The 17,195-nt window shown below is 36.3% G+C and overlaps 1 protein-coding gene across 1 annotated transcript; it reads right to left on the bottom strand.

Moving 5' to 3' along the window:
* Window positions 1-9,922: 9,922 nt before the first annotated feature.
* On the bottom strand, window positions 9,923-15,206 carry LOC140163899 (uncharacterized). The gene is made up of 3 exons (XM_072187209.1): window positions 14,799-15,206; window positions 13,283-13,428; window positions 9,923-10,193 (listed from the first exon to the last, which is right to left on the bottom strand). The coding sequence occupies exons 1-3, from the start codon at window positions 15,138-15,140 to the stop codon at window positions 9,923-9,925; spliced, it is 759 nt and encodes a 252-aa protein (XP_072043310.1). The 5' UTR covers window positions 15,141-15,206.
* Window positions 15,207-17,195: the final 1,989 nt, after the last annotated feature.

The raw sequence follows: 17,195 nt of genomic DNA, 5'->3' as shown, positions 1-17,195 counted from the left end.
AAAGCGTATTCTTCCCTCTGACCACTATGCAACCATATTGTTAATATTGCCCGCCCTGTTGCATCCAAGGAAACTATGAAACTATGAAAGTCCGTAAAATTGAGGAATATTGACATCAGCTAACTTAAGGAATATATACTCGCATCTTCTCTGATTACATAAACAAACCTTTCGTGAAAAATGTGTTGCCTATAAATCTCTCCTGGAACAATCAAAATCAACATACCACAGATGTCAGATTTTAGAATGTGATCAGAGTAAGCTTTTCAAGCTGGTTGATAGTATGTACATCAAAAAATCTACCAATATTCTTTCCACTCATGAATCTGCTCAGCTCTTAGCTGACGACTTTGCCACTTTCTTTGATGAGAAAGTCCAAAAGCTTCATGCTAACTTAAGCAGACAGAGCACTACCCAGATTTACACTCTCTGGACATGGAAGAATTAGAAAAACCGTGCTCTTTCAGTGAGTTTTACCCTTGTCAGAAGTTGGTCAATAGTATGCCCTCCAAATCGTGTCCTTTGGACCCGATGCCAACATGGCTTGTCAAGCAATTCTTAGATCAGCTTCTCCTTCAATAACACACATTGTTAACCATTCGCTGTGCTCTGGTTCCTTCCCTTCAACTTTCAAAATGGCTGAAGTCATCCCTCTCATCAAAAAGAGCACACTTCAAAGCTACCGTAGTGTGTCCAATCTAAAATTTCTGTCTAAAGTGACAGAAAACGCCGCTATTAGGCAGCTCTAAACTTACCTTGATGAAAATGGATTGTACCCAGAGTTTCAAAGTGCTTATCGGAAACATCACAGCTGTGAAACTGCGCTGAACCAGGTCTTAAATGACCTCCTTCTGTCTGTTGATGAGCGAAAAGATGCGGTTCTAGTCTCTTGGATCTAAGTGCCGCATTCGACACTATCGACCACAACATCCTCTCTCAGCGGCTTAAGACCAGATACGGCGTTACAGGCAGTGCCCTTATGTGGTTTGATTCTTACATGCGTGACCGCAAGCAAGTTGTAAAATTTGTTGACTCTAGATCAGAACCACACAATTTGCTTACCGGCGTTTCTCAAGGGTCTGTTGCAGGCCCACAAATCTTCACTTTGTCCGCTGCCCCGGTTGAAGACATTGTTAAGCGTTACCAAGTCAGCGGGATGTACTATGCAGATGACTCTCAGTTGTATGTTAAGATCGACATAAATAATATTGTTCCATCTATAAGTGAACTTGAGAAATGTATCAAGGAAATTAAGATCTGGACTGTGCAAAACAAGCTCTCTCTCTGAATGACAGTAAGACTGAGGCTATCCACATATCATCCCGCTACTCACATAACGCTGACATTGATTCCATCATTGTGGGTGATACTGTTGTTGAGACTGTCAAACAAGCCAAAGATCTCGGCGTTCTCATCGATGAAAATCTCTCTATGATCTCCCATGTAAATAACACTTGCCGCTTCAATTCGCTCGCCATTAGAAATATTGGTCGTGTGCGCTAATACCTTGATCAAAATAGTACTGAAAAACTGGATCATGCATTCATCTCCTCAAGACTCGACTCAAACAATAGTATTCTGTATGGGCTTCCAAATGTTCAGATCAGCAAACTACAACGCATTCAAAATGCTGCCGCCCGGCTTGTTACATTGACTAAGAAATGCGAACACATAACTCCAATTTTTATATCCCTTCATTGGCTGCCTGTAGAGAAGCGCATAATATACAAGCTTATGCTTCTTACTTTCAAATGCCTCAACAACCTGGCACCTGACTACTTATGTAACCTCATCACCATCAAAAAGCCAACTCGTGCTCTTAGATCAAACATTACCACCAACTTGCAACGCAAGTCTGTCAATACTAGTGTTAAGTTACTTACGGCCAGAGATCTTTTTCATATTCAGCATCGGAACTGTGGAATCAACTCCCAATTCATGTCGGGAACTCCAATTCTCTCAATCAATTCAAGGGTTCACAAAAATCTCATCTTTTCAACATTTGATTGTGTTTATTTTGTATCTTTGCATATCATGCATATATTATGTGTAGTTTTAAGTTGTAGTGTAAGATTATGTACATATTGGGGTCAGTAAGTAACATTTCTGGTGTGAATATATGTAGATTGCAAATTTCCTAGACCGCATTATTTATGTCTTTTCCCTCTGCGATTAATTCCCTTCCCATGTTGTCAAGCTCAATTCCTGTGACATTTTATCATATAAATTTAACTTTTTGCCTAAATTTGCATAAATAGTTGCATAAAAGGATCAGCAGTCTTCTGCGATAGAGTAGTGCATCTGTCTTCCGCCATCCACGTAGAAGTGAATTCTAAACAATAAAAAAATCATTTACCCTTACTCTTTTATTATAAACTACTCTGTAATCTTTACTTTGTTTCTATTTGTTTTGTGCCAAAATCACGGGGTTATGTACTTTCCGGACTTGACCACTTTTACGGCATTTGTGTCCAGTGTTATACCTTTAATTCTTGTGATTTTATCCATATTACTAAGAGCCATGGCATAATTATTGGGCCCACCTGATACAAAAGTTTTGATGTAGCTTACCGTTTCCGATCTCATCAGTAAGGTCCCAAGATATGGCCCTAAAGGAGGAGAATATTCTCCTTCCTTTTCAGTTAGTGCTATCGAATCAATGTCAAAATATAATACTCTTTTTGCAATTTTTCTAATATGGAATAACGTTTTAATCTTACATGACATGTAGTAAAAGCCCACAATGACCACATTAGTAGCGTTATTTCGGCCCACAAATGATTCTTTGCATATGTATGATACCTTTGCAAACATATCATCAAACACATTTAAATCTTTCAATTCGTATTGACAACTTTCTAAAATTTGAAATATACGCTGTGGTTTTGTTACGTATTCAGTCTTGATGAAGTTGTCAGACATACCAAAACGAACACATAAAGCATTAGCTTAGCGATCCGTCGCGACGGTGCATAGACCAGGATAGTGTTCAATTTAATCATAGTCAAGTTAGACTCCCTCATTTTTTGCAATAATCATCTATGTACTTCGTTTGTTTTGACATTTTCGGGCCATTTTTTTTTTTCTATTTTTAAAAACGCTTTTTGCCATTTTTCGGAACTGGTAGGGGGTATATAGATGTAACTTGGTAGGGTGGTGGTAAAGGGGCAGTCTTAAGATCCCACGTGATTTTTGTCGCAAAATATTCAAATTAGCCACCTCATTTGCATATTTGTTTATTTTTAAAAAGCCTTTTTGACATTTTTTGGAACTGGTGAGGCGTATAGAGATTTAACTTGGTGGGATGGTGGTTAGGGGCAGTCTTAAGATCCCATGAGATTTTTGTCGCAAAATATTTCAAGTAACCACCTCATTTGCATATTGTTTGATTTTTCAAAACGCTTTTTGCCATTTTTCGGAGCTGGTGAGGTGTATTGGGGTGTAACTTGGTAGGGTGGTGGTAACCCAGCAAACACAAAACGTTTTCGACATCATTCGCAAAAGGTTATAAAAGGTTGTCAGAAAATGTTTAAATGTCGGGTTATATAAAGGGTATATTAAGGGTATAAAACGTTTTCATAACATTAAAAAACATTTATGGATAATCTACTGCCCAACAAACACAAAATGTTTTACAGAAAACGTTTAAATGTCGGGTTATATAAAGGGTATAAAAACGTTTTGATAACATTCCAAAAACTTGATACAAAACATTCTAAACATAATGTTATTTTGGGGTTGAAAAAACATTTTGCGAAAAATGTTTGCCCAAAATATTTGCAATAACGTTTTAAAAACGTTTTCATGACCTTTAAATAACCCGACATTTAAATGTTATTAAAACGTTTTGAATAAAACACTTTAAGAACATTTTTGTGTTTGCTGAGTGCAAATATTTTAACATAATATTATTTAAGAGTTGACAAAATATTTGGTAAAAAATGTTTGCGAAAATAGTTTACAATAACATGTTTAAAAACATTTTCAAAATTTAGTTGTAGTGTGTTTTCATATAAAACGTTTTCATGACCTTTATATAACCCGACATTTTAATGTTATCAAAATGTTTTTACCTAAACCAAAAGCCAAAATATAACTTATTTAAAACGTTTTTGTGTTTGCTGGGAAGTGGCTGCCCCCAGACTTGATGCACTTTTTGGCGCAATTTTTTTGTTGCCATTTCGAAGAACTGGTGAGGCGTATAGGGATGTAACTTGACGAGGTTGTGGTAAGCGGCAGTCGTAAGATCCGATGCGATTTTGGTCGCAAGATATGCAAATTAGTCACCAAATTTGCCTATTTTTTATTTGTTGAAATGCTTTTGACCGTTTTTCGGAACTGGTGAGGATGGTGGTAAGGGCAGTCTTAAGATCCCATGTGATTTTTGTCGCAAAATATGCAAATTAGCTATCTTATTTGCATATTTTGTATTTTTAAAAAACGTTTTTTTTTTGCCATTTCACAGAACTGGTGAGGTGTATAGGGATGTAACTTGATGAGGTGGTGCTAAGGGGGAGCTGTAAGATCCGATGCGATTTTTGTCGCAAAATATGCCAATTATCATTTACCATTTTTCGGAACTGGTTAGGTTTATAGAGATGTAAATTGGTGGGATGGTGGTAAGGGGCAGTCTTAAGATCCCATGTGATTTTTGTCGCAAAATATGCAAATTAGCTACCTCATTTGCATATTTTTAAAAACGTTTTTAGCTAGAATAGAATGCTGACGCTGCGCCAAAACACGTATGTAAGTGTATAATTATTTAATGATAAATGAACTACCACTAAATGTTCCTGTCAGTGCTGCAGTGCAAAACTTCTCATGCAATTCCATCTTTAACATTACATTCAAATAATAATTACATTGTAAATTGGAACTGACACCAATTTTTTTGCAGGAATATCTTGTTTCTTTTGTTTTTTCTTATTACATTTTATTTGTTTATGATTTACGAGGTCAGATGTGTCAAATCTGTCTTCTTTAGGGGTAGGGCCTAAAAATTCTGGAAGCGCCATTGTTCTCCACGTTGGTTTTCTTTTACCGCTTGGTTCACCAATGTGTTTTGGTTTACTTTCAATTGTTATCTTCCTCAACAGTCACTGTTGCCATTCCTTTCATTCTGCTTCTATGATATGTAACAGAACATCCACTGTCGACTATAATGACAAAGTTTCCATTCCCTGATACACGAACCATGTTGAATAGACAGGTGCTAGATTCAAAATGATAGACCCAATAATGATAAATCCTGGATATAATGGTTAGTGTCAACAAATATTTGGTTACTATAAACAAACTATATTTGTGACGTGTCATGTCAAAAGCACTTTTGGGCAGGTTGTCAATTTTGAGGTTTATACATATCTTATATAAAGAGATATTTTGCTCCACAGTGCCGTTTTCCCCAATAAAATTAGACATTCCTAAGTGAAGATATTGAGTTTGTAAGTTATGGTATTATAAAACTGGAAATGGAGATATCGGCCTTTAAAAATATTATTGACAATGTTGAGAGTAGGAATTACCTTGGAAAATGTCTCAAAAAATACAAGATGCCAGTTATATTCCGGTCTGAAACTATCAGACAATATTTTAAACATTAATAACATCACAAATTCGCAACAAACCCAAATTGTGAAAAAATCACCCGGGCAAATTTTTGGCTAATTCTCCATTTACGATCCTGCCCAATAGTGTCTGGTTTTGACATGACACGTCACATTTTACTATAAACGAATAGTGGTCAAACAATAGAAATCCAATAATCACCTGGATAATCCCATTTTCTACTGAGAAAGTGAAAGAAAGAAAAGTAAAGAAATTCCAAATTTAGAATTAAAGAAAAAGAATGGAAAATGCAAGAGGTATACAATTGGCATATAGCATATCTATTATTTAAATGCCCATAACATGTAATACATTGTTAAAGAGGTTAATACAACCCTTTTTAAGGGGTGTTATAAAGTTATAAATGTTTGTCAAAATTCTGTTTTTAACACGATTAGCCTATTATTGTATCTATAGTAAATTAACATACCCTGCAAAAATCAAGGCTTTACGGTCGAGCTATTAGTCGAACACGTACGTGATTTTCATGTTCATAATACATCAAAATGACCGACCTCAGCCACGTTCGAAGAAGAAGTGCACATTGGCGACATATGCGCTGCTATTAAATAGCGTCTTTCTTTGTATTGCCTTAAATGTTCGGGCCAAAATTTAAAACGGGACCTATCTGACAATGAAAACTAACATTTTGTTGAAAAGAAATACATTTCTATTTCGTATGTAAATGTTACAATATGGATTAATACTTATATAATATTGGATGGCATTGAGGGTTGTATGAGAATATACTGCACGCGCCATGAATGATATTCAATGAATTTTATTGCCCGGGATCTCAAAGCACAGAGTCCACACCAGGTAAATAATTATTTTTGTACAGGCGGTAAAAGAACCAATAGAAATACGCCGTGCAGCGAATCACGTGGATTTGCAATAGCATCGTGAAGCGCTGCTGAGTTACAAAATAAACTAAATTTATACTCCGCGTGCGGTGAGCGATTGGTATTTGAATAGTTGCATTGAGATGATTTGAATGACTGCCACTTCCATTTCTGGTATTTATTCCTAGCTATAATGAAAAAAGAGTCGCATGTATAGTTTGATCAGTTCGTTATCGGCGGGCCTTATAACATCGTGTATTAATATCAATATAATTATTTTATTTCGAGAATTGTCTTGTGACTTGTCGCCAGAAGCATCACGAATTATTAATTCAAGTCCTACAGGGTGTCCCAAAAAAAGAGGCCCCTCATTGCGCCCTCTTTTTCTCCTATTTCTGAAAAGTTGATCAAATATATTTTGGTATGTAAAGAAACCTTGAGGCGTTAGCTTTAATAAACCAAAACAATTATATCAATCGGCTCACAACTTTTGAAGATATACTCTTTTAAAGAAATGTACCCGTTTTTCACTCTGTCCACGGAAAAGGTTTGGCTACTTCAAAGATTGAAAAGGAGTACATATACCATGCACAGATATCCAACATTCCTCAATGATAACTTTGTAAAATAACTTTATTTATGGAATGGGCTTTACCGGTGGGTTTATGGGCAATACATTTGGTTAATAGTGTCATTAATTTGTGGGTAAAATGGATGCCGAATGGAACTTCTTTTGCTTTACTAGCAATTACTTATTTTTTCTTGCTAATTTATGCCTTTTTGTTTTAATATGTTTCTTACTTTGTTGTTTTTTGTTTTCTTTTCAAAGGTAGCCCTAAAAGGCTGTTTGGTTTGTCTTTGGTTCTTCTGAAGTGAGTTTACTGCGCTGCTCTGCCCTCTACCTGGTTCCCTCCTTGGCGAATACAGGTTTCAGCCCTGGTCCTCATTGCATCAATTGCGTTGCGTTCCATCCTTGTGCGCCGGGTACTTGCGAATGCATTCAGTAATACGTTTGCGAAGATCTTAGATTATGCCACAAAGGAAAAAAAATCAAGTGGTGTGATGCCTGGTGATCGTGCAGGCCGGGATTTTTTTTTCCACGACAAGGATGCGTAATAGTAATCTCTTATACAGCTATCGCCATACGCTTTCTCTATTAAAAGTAACGCTAGTAGCCATGATTACGTCTGTCCCAGAGTTTATACCACGATAAAGGGTGACAAGCTGCATTTTGTGTTTGTTTTGTTTACCAACTCAGCTGGCGAGCCGAAAAAAAGGCCGTGTAGGTTTGAAGTTAAAAGGTAACTGAAGTTTTTATTCGCAATTCCTATAATAATCAAATATGCGGATATGGATGAAACACTATCGAGATGAATATATCTTGTGGCATCTTCTCTTGCCATGACAATATAAAACACCCCGGTAAAATACATGCATGTAAATTGTAATACAGTACATATCTAGACTACTTCGCCGTAGCCCACTTGCCAATTGTGCCATACATTTAAGCTTAAAACTATGATTCAAGTATTTGTGCACAATTGATAGATTTTCACATCTGATCTTTTCAGTCACCATACTCCCTCTGTTTGTTAGCTTCCCAAGTGGACTACTGACTTTGACTTGCGGTTAACATTTTTAACACTGGACTCTATGGAGAGTTCGCGAGTTCTGGCCTACCTAAGGCCGAGTAAATAAAAAACATGTTTCTCGTCCCTCCCGCTTCCTTTTTAAAGATTTTGTATTTTTCTTTTTATTTTGCAATCCTTCTGTAAAGATACTAGAGAAATTCTGCTGTATCATCTCCGTCATGTGACGGAAATGATTTTCTCATAGTAAAGTCATCTCCGAACGTCCTATCCGTCACAAAATTGTGACGGATATGACGTGATGGTATATTACGAAATGAACAAACTTATGACCCTAGTGGTAAAACTATAACATACACATGGTCAATGCCGGAGGTAAACAACTGTTGTAATTTTGAAAAAGTAAAATAAATAATGCGAACATTTTAGGTATCAGAAGCGTTCAGAGATGATGATTAATAAAGGTTAATAAAGGTACCCACCCGTATGAGTGAAGAAATGGTTATAGTGAAGAAATGATTATTGCGCGAACATGAGGGAAATTTTTTAATGAATTTACTGCATATTGACTTAATTGTGCTCTCTGGGTCATATAGGAACATCGATACTAAACAACTGCAAAAAAATTAAATTCAAAATCATGTTTCATATTTTCTCCTGAAAGTGGCGGGACTGCAATTAGGCACCTTACCGAAGAATGACCCAAATGTAGGCCTATTATATTATATAGTATAGGACAGCTCATAATTATGTTTTTGTTGCAAAAAAGTAAACAATTTTTGGTGGAATACCAGGGATTAGGTGCTAAAACAAGCAATTTCTGGAATTTCTCTTATGATATTACTAAACATTCAGGTTTCTTTTACTTTTTATTTGATACAAATCGCACATTGCAAGTGAAAAACTTTCAACAGACGATGCAACAAACTGTCAGAATGAACGTTCATCCTATAATACACAATGCATTATATTTCTTATGTATTCTATTGTTTTCAAACAGTGTTACTACAGTAATCAACTAATAGAAATTAATTACAGGCCAAAATATTATAATGGAACAGAACAAATTGTTGCATATATAAAGTTCAAGTGATATGTCAAAAATAATCATTTCTAATCATAATATTATGCTAATTAGCTAATTAATATTCATATTTCAACATTATAACTTTAAAGTAGATTTTCTCCTATTTCATATTTTACCGAAAATGCATTTTCAAAAAAATGTAACTCCAAAATGTCTACATCACAATGTTTTGTAGATATCCCATTTCACACATCAAAAGAGAACAAAATGTGATGTACTTGAAATTTAAGGACATTTGTAACATTACACACACGCACATCCAATACCCTCCAACACACATTCTCAAGGGCTATGGTGAGGGGAAAGTCCACCCAAGCTTTTGCTTTTCTTCCCGTCATAATAGAAAAAGTGGGAAACGTGCAACTTTTTTGCCAAAAAAGCCCAATATTAGGCTCATTGTGCTCCGTTATAAAAACCGAGTGACTGTTTTCATGTAAATGTCTTATTTTGTGTCTTTTAAATACATTGCTTTCGGCTGAACCACTATAGCACACTATGTTTACATATTTATGACATTATAATGACAAAGGTACCAAAATCTGAATTTTGATGATTTTTACGATCGTCCAGATGAGCAAAACACTGTCATTTAAAGTAGTAAAAATGTTCAAGTAGTTCTTGAACAAAGCCCGCTGATGGCCCTTCTGGCACCATGGAGGAGAGGGGCCTTTATATTCAAAATTTTTACTTTGGCCAAAAATGTCCATTTTACTGGTCTGGTACCCTGGTATACCACTTAGACATACTGTAAGTATACAGTGAAATGTATGATGTATGTATAAATACAATAATACAATTTACCTGTGAGCAAATTGGATGTCAGGACAAATAGCCCTGTCTGCTGCTTTGATGTGGTAATCTTCCCCAAACTTCATCTGAAGCTTGTATTTCATCATTTCTACGGCTTGGGTGGGCCCATATTTCCTCTTGAATAGAGATGTGAGTGATGACTTTGCATCATCTGAGACATCTCTATATTTGAGAGCATCAGCGCAGAATATGGGGTGGTTGTGCCTAAAGTCCAATTTAATTTCTGTTGGATACTTGGGTAGGTGTGTATCTTTACTTCTGTGAGATAAGAAGAACAAAAGAAATTGTATAGTTGTATATGAGTGAACACAAGAGCTGAGTAACAAGTAATATTTTGTCTTGGGAACTGTTACACATATGGGGATGCCACTTGGTGGGAGGACGGTTAACTTCTGTAAGCAAGATCCTGGTGAAAAAATGTAGGTGCCCACCAAACACAAAATGTTTTACAGAAAACGTTTAAAGTTGGGTTATACAAAGGGTATAAGACAGTTTAATTACATTAAAAACAGTTCATATAGTTGGACTTAGACTTGGCTCAGACTTGGTACCCTGGTCTTAAGTCCGGACTCTGACACAAAAGGACTCTCACTTGGCTCGATTTGATTCGAATCGGCTCGACTCAGACGGGTACAAGTCTAGGTACCGGGTAATTTATAATCTGTTTGTGCATATTTGAGAGAATCAATGATGCATGATACCACTAGAGCCCTTTCCTGTTATAGGCCTATTAGCACAGGCTCTGTGCTGTACTCTGATACCTATATCATGATCCAAGATATTCCACCAATAGTAGCCCTCGCTACGATGGGTCAGTTTTGAGTCCGGACTCAAGTCCAGATTCGAGTCCACCTTTTGTTGGACTCTGACTTGGCTCGGACTCGGACACAAAAAGACTCGGCTCCGACTCTGACACAAAAAGACTCGGACTTGAAGCCAAGTCCGGTCTGAATCCAGTTCAATATTAAATCCATGTAAAATGTGAAATGATTATCTAAAAATGTCAAAATAGCTCTCAAATATGTTGACTTCACAGATTTGGCCATAAATTGATTCGGGCTTTCAAATCTGTGATCTGTCATATCCTACATATCCACAAAATTATTAGATTTATAGTATAGTAGAATTATTGTCATCATTAATGAAATAATTGATAATTATAATTAATTAAATGCATAATTTTATTAAATATTTGGACTATATAAAAATATCTAAGACTTCTTTCATGGAACTTTCTAATCCATTAAACTCTTGAAAGAGATATAAACACATACACACTGGACCATACATCTCAGCTCCAACTCAGTAACTTGGTACTCATTAAAATTTGTATGTGCTCACTACTCACTGCACATTTGTCTGGGACATTTGGCCAATTTTGAAAAGATTTTTAGAATTAATATCACACAACCAAATATTTCTGAAACGGTGAATTTCTGTTTTATTATTATGACGATGATGATAACGATGACGGACGATGATGATGATGTTATTTTTCTATTTGAATACATTGCCCTACATTTACATGTATGCTGCCCCAGATTTGGATCTGTGCTGCAAGCAAGTTAATTGTGAGTTTACATGTAGTGTGTCAGTGACACACGCACAAATACCCACATGACTGCTGTCTGATACATGATAGTTTTTTCCTTCGGAAGTTATTTTTGTTTTGTTGAATAAATTCAGGAGTTACCTGTTCACATACCTGCCAACATTGAAAACCTAGAAAACAGAGTCCATGGCGAACGTGCGCCCCTGACGGCCGCGGGTGCAGGGGCCCTTAAGCGGGCCCCTGCTGGGGTCCAGGGTCAAAGCCCCGGTGGGGGTTGAGGGGGCAAAGACCCCCAAAGCTAGAGGCTTTCTACACTGTAAAAACCCTTATACACCCCTTATCAAACAACAATAAAGAACAAGGTGAAAATGAAGCCCTAGGCTTTTATACACTTCAGCTTGCATTAGAGGAGGGATTTAGACTCAATATCTAGGAACAATTTCAACACATATGATGACTACAACCTACCTTTGAAAAAAAAAAAAAAAATTTAATTTTTTTTTGTTTTCAGAAAATCGTAGTACTCAATTTTCGGGGTTTAAAACTCGGAAAATCGGAGTAACTCCGCAAAATCGGAGTAGTTGGCAGGTATGTGAATGACCCCCATTTTTCAACAAAAATCCTACACACACAGACCCACAGATTTTACTCCATATACCCAGGCTAATATGCAATCCTGGTGGGCAGATCTGTAATATAAATGTAACAATAAAATATTACAGCATTCTATCTTTTAACTTTATACAATTCAACTTCTGATATGCTTTCTATCATACAGAGCAAAAAATTAGGTTACAATTTTATTTTGAGGTTATGGCAACTTCAATATTTGACTTCATTGGAATTCATACTGACCAGTGTTGTTGGGATGCATCTATTATTTGCTTTGTCTCCAGCAAGGTACCAGGTCCCCCTGTCTTAATCTTGAATGATACACATTACTGCACATCAAACTCAAAGACAGTATTATCCACTCTCATGTTGGGGGTATCACTGACCGCCGCTCAGCTCATTGTTGCCAGGTTCTGCTGGATACCATTGTTCGTCCAAATGGTACACCAAGATGTTACATAATAACACAAGGTGTATTACCAAAAGACGGTTAATATCTTTTACACCCATGAAATGATCTGGATGTTTGAATTGAATTGAATTGAAAAAGTTCAGAGTGACATATTTCTGTGACCCACAGTTTTTGAGCTATGACCACATCAAAACCATAAACCATTCCTTTCTGCACTTTTAAACATGTAAATACAGGCATAATAGCATGATTTTCTTATTTTTTTTTTTTGCAGGTATGTGTTCATGTGTATGGGTCTTTTAAATGAAGTGTGTACTGTTGGTTGGTCAATTCTTTGAAATGTGAATTTGTGAACAGTTCGCAACTCTTCTTAGCAACTCACAAAATTTCAACTCTCAAATTTCAACTTGCAACTTGCAAATTTTAACTCGCGAATGTCAACTCGCAAACCGTCTCGCAACTTCTTTAGACAACTCGCATCTCGCAATCGCAATTCGCAACTCGAACTCGCAACTCACAACTCGCACATTATCCACACCCCTGATGAGTCTTCTGGCACCATGGCCGTTTATATTAAAAACTTGGGCAAAAATCATTGCAAATAATTAGTCCAATTAATTGTCCACTTTGGGCATCTTTGGCAACCTCAGAAAAAAATTCCTGGTGCCCCTATTGACTATAATTACTGAACGTTTTAAGGGGGACTTATTGTTGATAACCCTGTAGTACCAATATCATAAATTTCCAAATCACTGCAAATAAAGTTCATACCTGCTGAGTTTGTGACCTTGATATTTGAACTTTTTGATAACCATTGTCATACTGGCTTGGCAGTTAGTGTGTTTCGAAGGTACACGACGGTTTGCATTGGTCGTTGACTTCACAGGCAGGGTATTGTGTTGGCAACGGTAGGTTTTCTGAAATAAATGTTAAATAGTTGAACATACATTTATTTACAGTTAACAGTCATGCAAATGTATCCCAGGGGGTTTCGCTCCCATTGTGGGATGTACACCATACGCGATAATCAACTTTTGAAAAGCACCCTAAACAAGGATTTAACCCTTGGCTAAAACGATACCCTACGTACTAAACAGTATGTAGGTAACACGCGCCTCTAAACAGGGATTTTATTCCTTTAATGCATCAAATTTCATACCCTAAATTTCATTTCCATGTATTAGCAATTGCAATTTTTTCATGTTTTTGACACCCTAAACACGATACGCGCGTATCGTGCCTACCCACGAAAAACTACCCTTTTTACGCGTTTTCATTATCGCGGATGGTGTACAGGCCACAATGGGAGTGACCCCCCCCGGGAAATGTATTTCATTGGAGATGTAGGCATTTGTATGCAGTAACATACATACAAAAATAGAGTGCTTAATTGTGAACTTCTCTGAAAGCATATTACAGGGGACTCAATTTATTTATTCACATAGCAAATGCAGATCTTACAAATCCTTACAGCTATTTTAAAAAAAACTCATATGGCCATTAGTCTTGAACTTGCCACCCAAATAAGGTGGAGTGGTTGCACTTTTTTGTATCCTTTTGAAATACATTTACTGTAAGGTACATCTTTGCTTTTGGTATCATTTTAAACCTTAAACTCACTTCGAGATGCTGTGCAAAATCAAGATATAATGTTGCTGAATGCTGCCGAAACGTCTGCTTGTATTTTGATTATTGTGGGTGGAGGAGATTGTGGAATCGAAGGTGGTGGAAGCAGCGTTCAAATTATAGGGTGGTTGGAATTTAAAATTACTCCCAAAGTATAAGAACCATGCCCATGCAACTTGGACCCAAGTGTCTATAAGTAAAGAAGGAAGGGTCGCAGGTCAAAGCTCATTTTCCAAAACAATAAGCACATCTGTATATTATGCATTACCTCTATTTACAAGTACATACATTTTTTGAAAACATTACACTTTGTGCACATATCACCGCCAGAAGAAAATCACAGGGTTCAATGATTCAGTTCAATATGCCAGCTAGCCTAGCACCTAAAAGAGACCTTGAATATGAGACTGTCAAGGGGTAAGTGTAGATTTCTGATTTTACATGATGCAAGAAACAAATCAATTATTATTCCCTGTTTTTCCTTTACATCTGCCCCCCCCCATTGGCGAAACCCAGAGGAGATTTGATAGATTTTTCCACCTTTATTGACCATTTTGAACAAAGTTAATTTAGGATTTACATCTCTATGAGAAGTGAATACTGAACTGTGATCTTTTGAAAAAACTCTCCATAATTGTTTGTCTCCATAACTAGTTTATACCTTGAAAAGTATTTTCTGTCCCTCTGATTGATGCTGCCTTAAAACTCTCCATGTAGCATATGAGACTTCTTGAAAGTCTTCCCGCCATGTGTCCAACTCCTTTTCACTTTGCAGAGCAAGTCGTAGAGTGGCAGTAAAATTGATGTCATTGTCACTGTTTGATGATTCCTCAACAGTGACTTGGCAAACATGGTAGTCGTAACCAACTGGAAGAATATTCTGTACAAGTTTTGAAATAGAATTGAAAGTACTGAGGTAAACTACATGTAATAGAAAAGCAATCGAGCTATCCCCACACAGATCCCATATATTTTCCTCAAATTCCTCATCATAGACCTCCATTTGAAAACAAAAATCCTCACCAAAAGATCCCTGAAATTTAGCACCGCAAGAACATTGCCCCTGAAAGACCCCTATTTTAAAACACCTTTACCCCTGAAAGATCCCCTTGGATGTGAAAGTTGCAGCTGCATCCCCTCCCCATGGTTACAAACTGAAAACTACCCAGGAGAGAAAATATTTTCACCATTTCTGTCCTGATGAACTTTCTGAAGTAAACACATCTGATCACGAATTCACGATTTTGTATTTGCACTTCAGCTTTTAATTTTAGAATGTTCAAATTAGGCAACATTTGCTATATCTGAAAAATATAGTTTGACTGATCAAAATGTAACTATCGTCTAAATTTAAACATCAACAGAATATTTCTACCGAAAATGATAGCTTAGTTAATTCAGACTCTAGCCTCATGCTCGAAATTCAAAGATTTAGAGTTTTTGAGTAAGAGGACAAGGATCACTTTCAAATCTTTTTGTGGGATTAGTGCCTGAGGGTTTATCAATCAGAATCTCATATTTGAAAAAAAAATTAAAGGGCCTCTTCATTTTCCTCGATTAGGCCTACTGTTGGAAAAAGAAAGACCAAAAACTAACAATGGCAATGCTATTTTTATATTGAACCCATGAAGTGGAAAAACACCTCCCTCACTCAGCAATTCATGTATTGTCCTGTCGAGAATTAAAAATAATCAAAAGTTAATATTTTGTGTGGCCTTTGGCTTTTTGGATGGGGTATGAACGTTTGGACAGTATTTATTGTGGGACATTAGAGCACATCAGAAATATCGAATTGCACTCTGAATACGAAGAATGTCCCTCTGATGTCAAATAATTTTGATTTTTTGAAATTCGCAATGTAATACACATTTTATGGCAAATGATTAAAATTTGATATTTTTTATACTTAAAGTGTATAGGTAGGATGAAAGCCGACGATCAATTGAAAATTTTTACCTTTCGTATTGAAGATATGGATTTTTTTCCCCAAACACCAAAAAAATTAGGTCTTTTTAGGAAAAAAATCCATATCGTCAATATGAAAGGTAAAAATTTTCAATTGATCATCAGCTTTTCCTCCCAGCTACATTATATATCATCAATCTTTATTCAGCAAAACAGACAAACAAAGAAAGTAATGAAAAACAAAGACTGGACTTACGCCCAGGACAAGTTGGTAGACAAAAGTCATCAACTATGCAGGGCTATGCATGCAACGTGAGCAACGAAAAACTATAAACTGGACGAGTGCCAAAGAAGATTAGAGCTGGAGGTGGGGTTGATCAGCAGTGCCCCAGGAAGGATCATGGCGGGCATTCCAAATAGTGTAGCTGGTCAACAGGGAAATTTTGCTGAGGTCTTTTGGCAAAGATCTCGGTGGTTTTGACTTACCAAAAGAAAAAACACTTTAAAAGAATATATCATTAGATTTATGAAATTTACTTCGAGGACTGTTATATATCAAAAATGTGAAAAATATCAAATTTTAATAATTTGTCATGAAATTTGTATATCGTGAATTTCAAAAAATGAAAATTATTTCATATAATAAAGACATTCTTCGTATTCAGAATGCAATTCGATATGTCTGATGTGCTCTCATGTCCCACAAAAATACTGTTGAAACGCTCATTCCAGATCCCTTAATAATTTACCGTACATTGTACCTCATTCCTCTTTATTTTGCCTTTGTCTTTTTCTAAATATAATTTAACTGTTTTAGGCTAAAATACATGTCATTCCATGCCAACCTAGCAAGGGGTGTACCCCATACATTGTGGATTTCTTGTTGGTTGGGGTAATTGAAAATAAAACCCCGAACATTTGAGCCTCTAACTCTGTTTGTTTTCACACAGCATCAATTTGAAATCTAGGGGGGTTGGCATGAGTGTGTCGTTGCGCAAATCCAACTTTTAAACGTTTAAATGTCGGGTTATATAAAGGGTATAAAAACGTTTTGATAACATTCCAAAAACTTGATACAAAACATTCTAAACATAATGTTATTTTGGGGTTGAAAAAACATTTTGCGAAAAATGTTTGCCCAAAATATTTGCAA

This window comes from Amphiura filiformis, chromosome 11, assembly GCF_039555335.1.
Source record: "Amphiura filiformis chromosome 11, Afil_fr2py, whole genome shotgun sequence".
NCBI lineage: Eukaryota > Metazoa > Echinodermata > Ophiuroidea > Amphilepidida > Amphiuridae > Amphiura > Amphiura filiformis.
Note: the sequence above shows the minus strand (reverse complement) of the source record. Positions and strands in the feature narration are given on the sequence as shown.

Excerpts from the sequence above, each read along its gene's own strand:
- LOC140163899 (XM_072187209.1), bottom strand. The coding sequence starts at position 15,140 with ATGGAGGTCTATGATGAGGAATTTGAGGAAAATATATGGGATCTGTGT. Across the intron at positions 13,429-14,798 it reads GACAGAAAATACTTTTCAAG|AAAACCTACCGTTGCCAACA; the intron begins GTATAAACTAGT and ends CATTTATTTCAG. Across the intron at positions 10,194-13,282 it reads CAAGGTCACAAACTCAGCAG|AAGTAAAGATACACACCTAC; the intron begins GTATGAACTTTA and ends CTTATCTCACAG.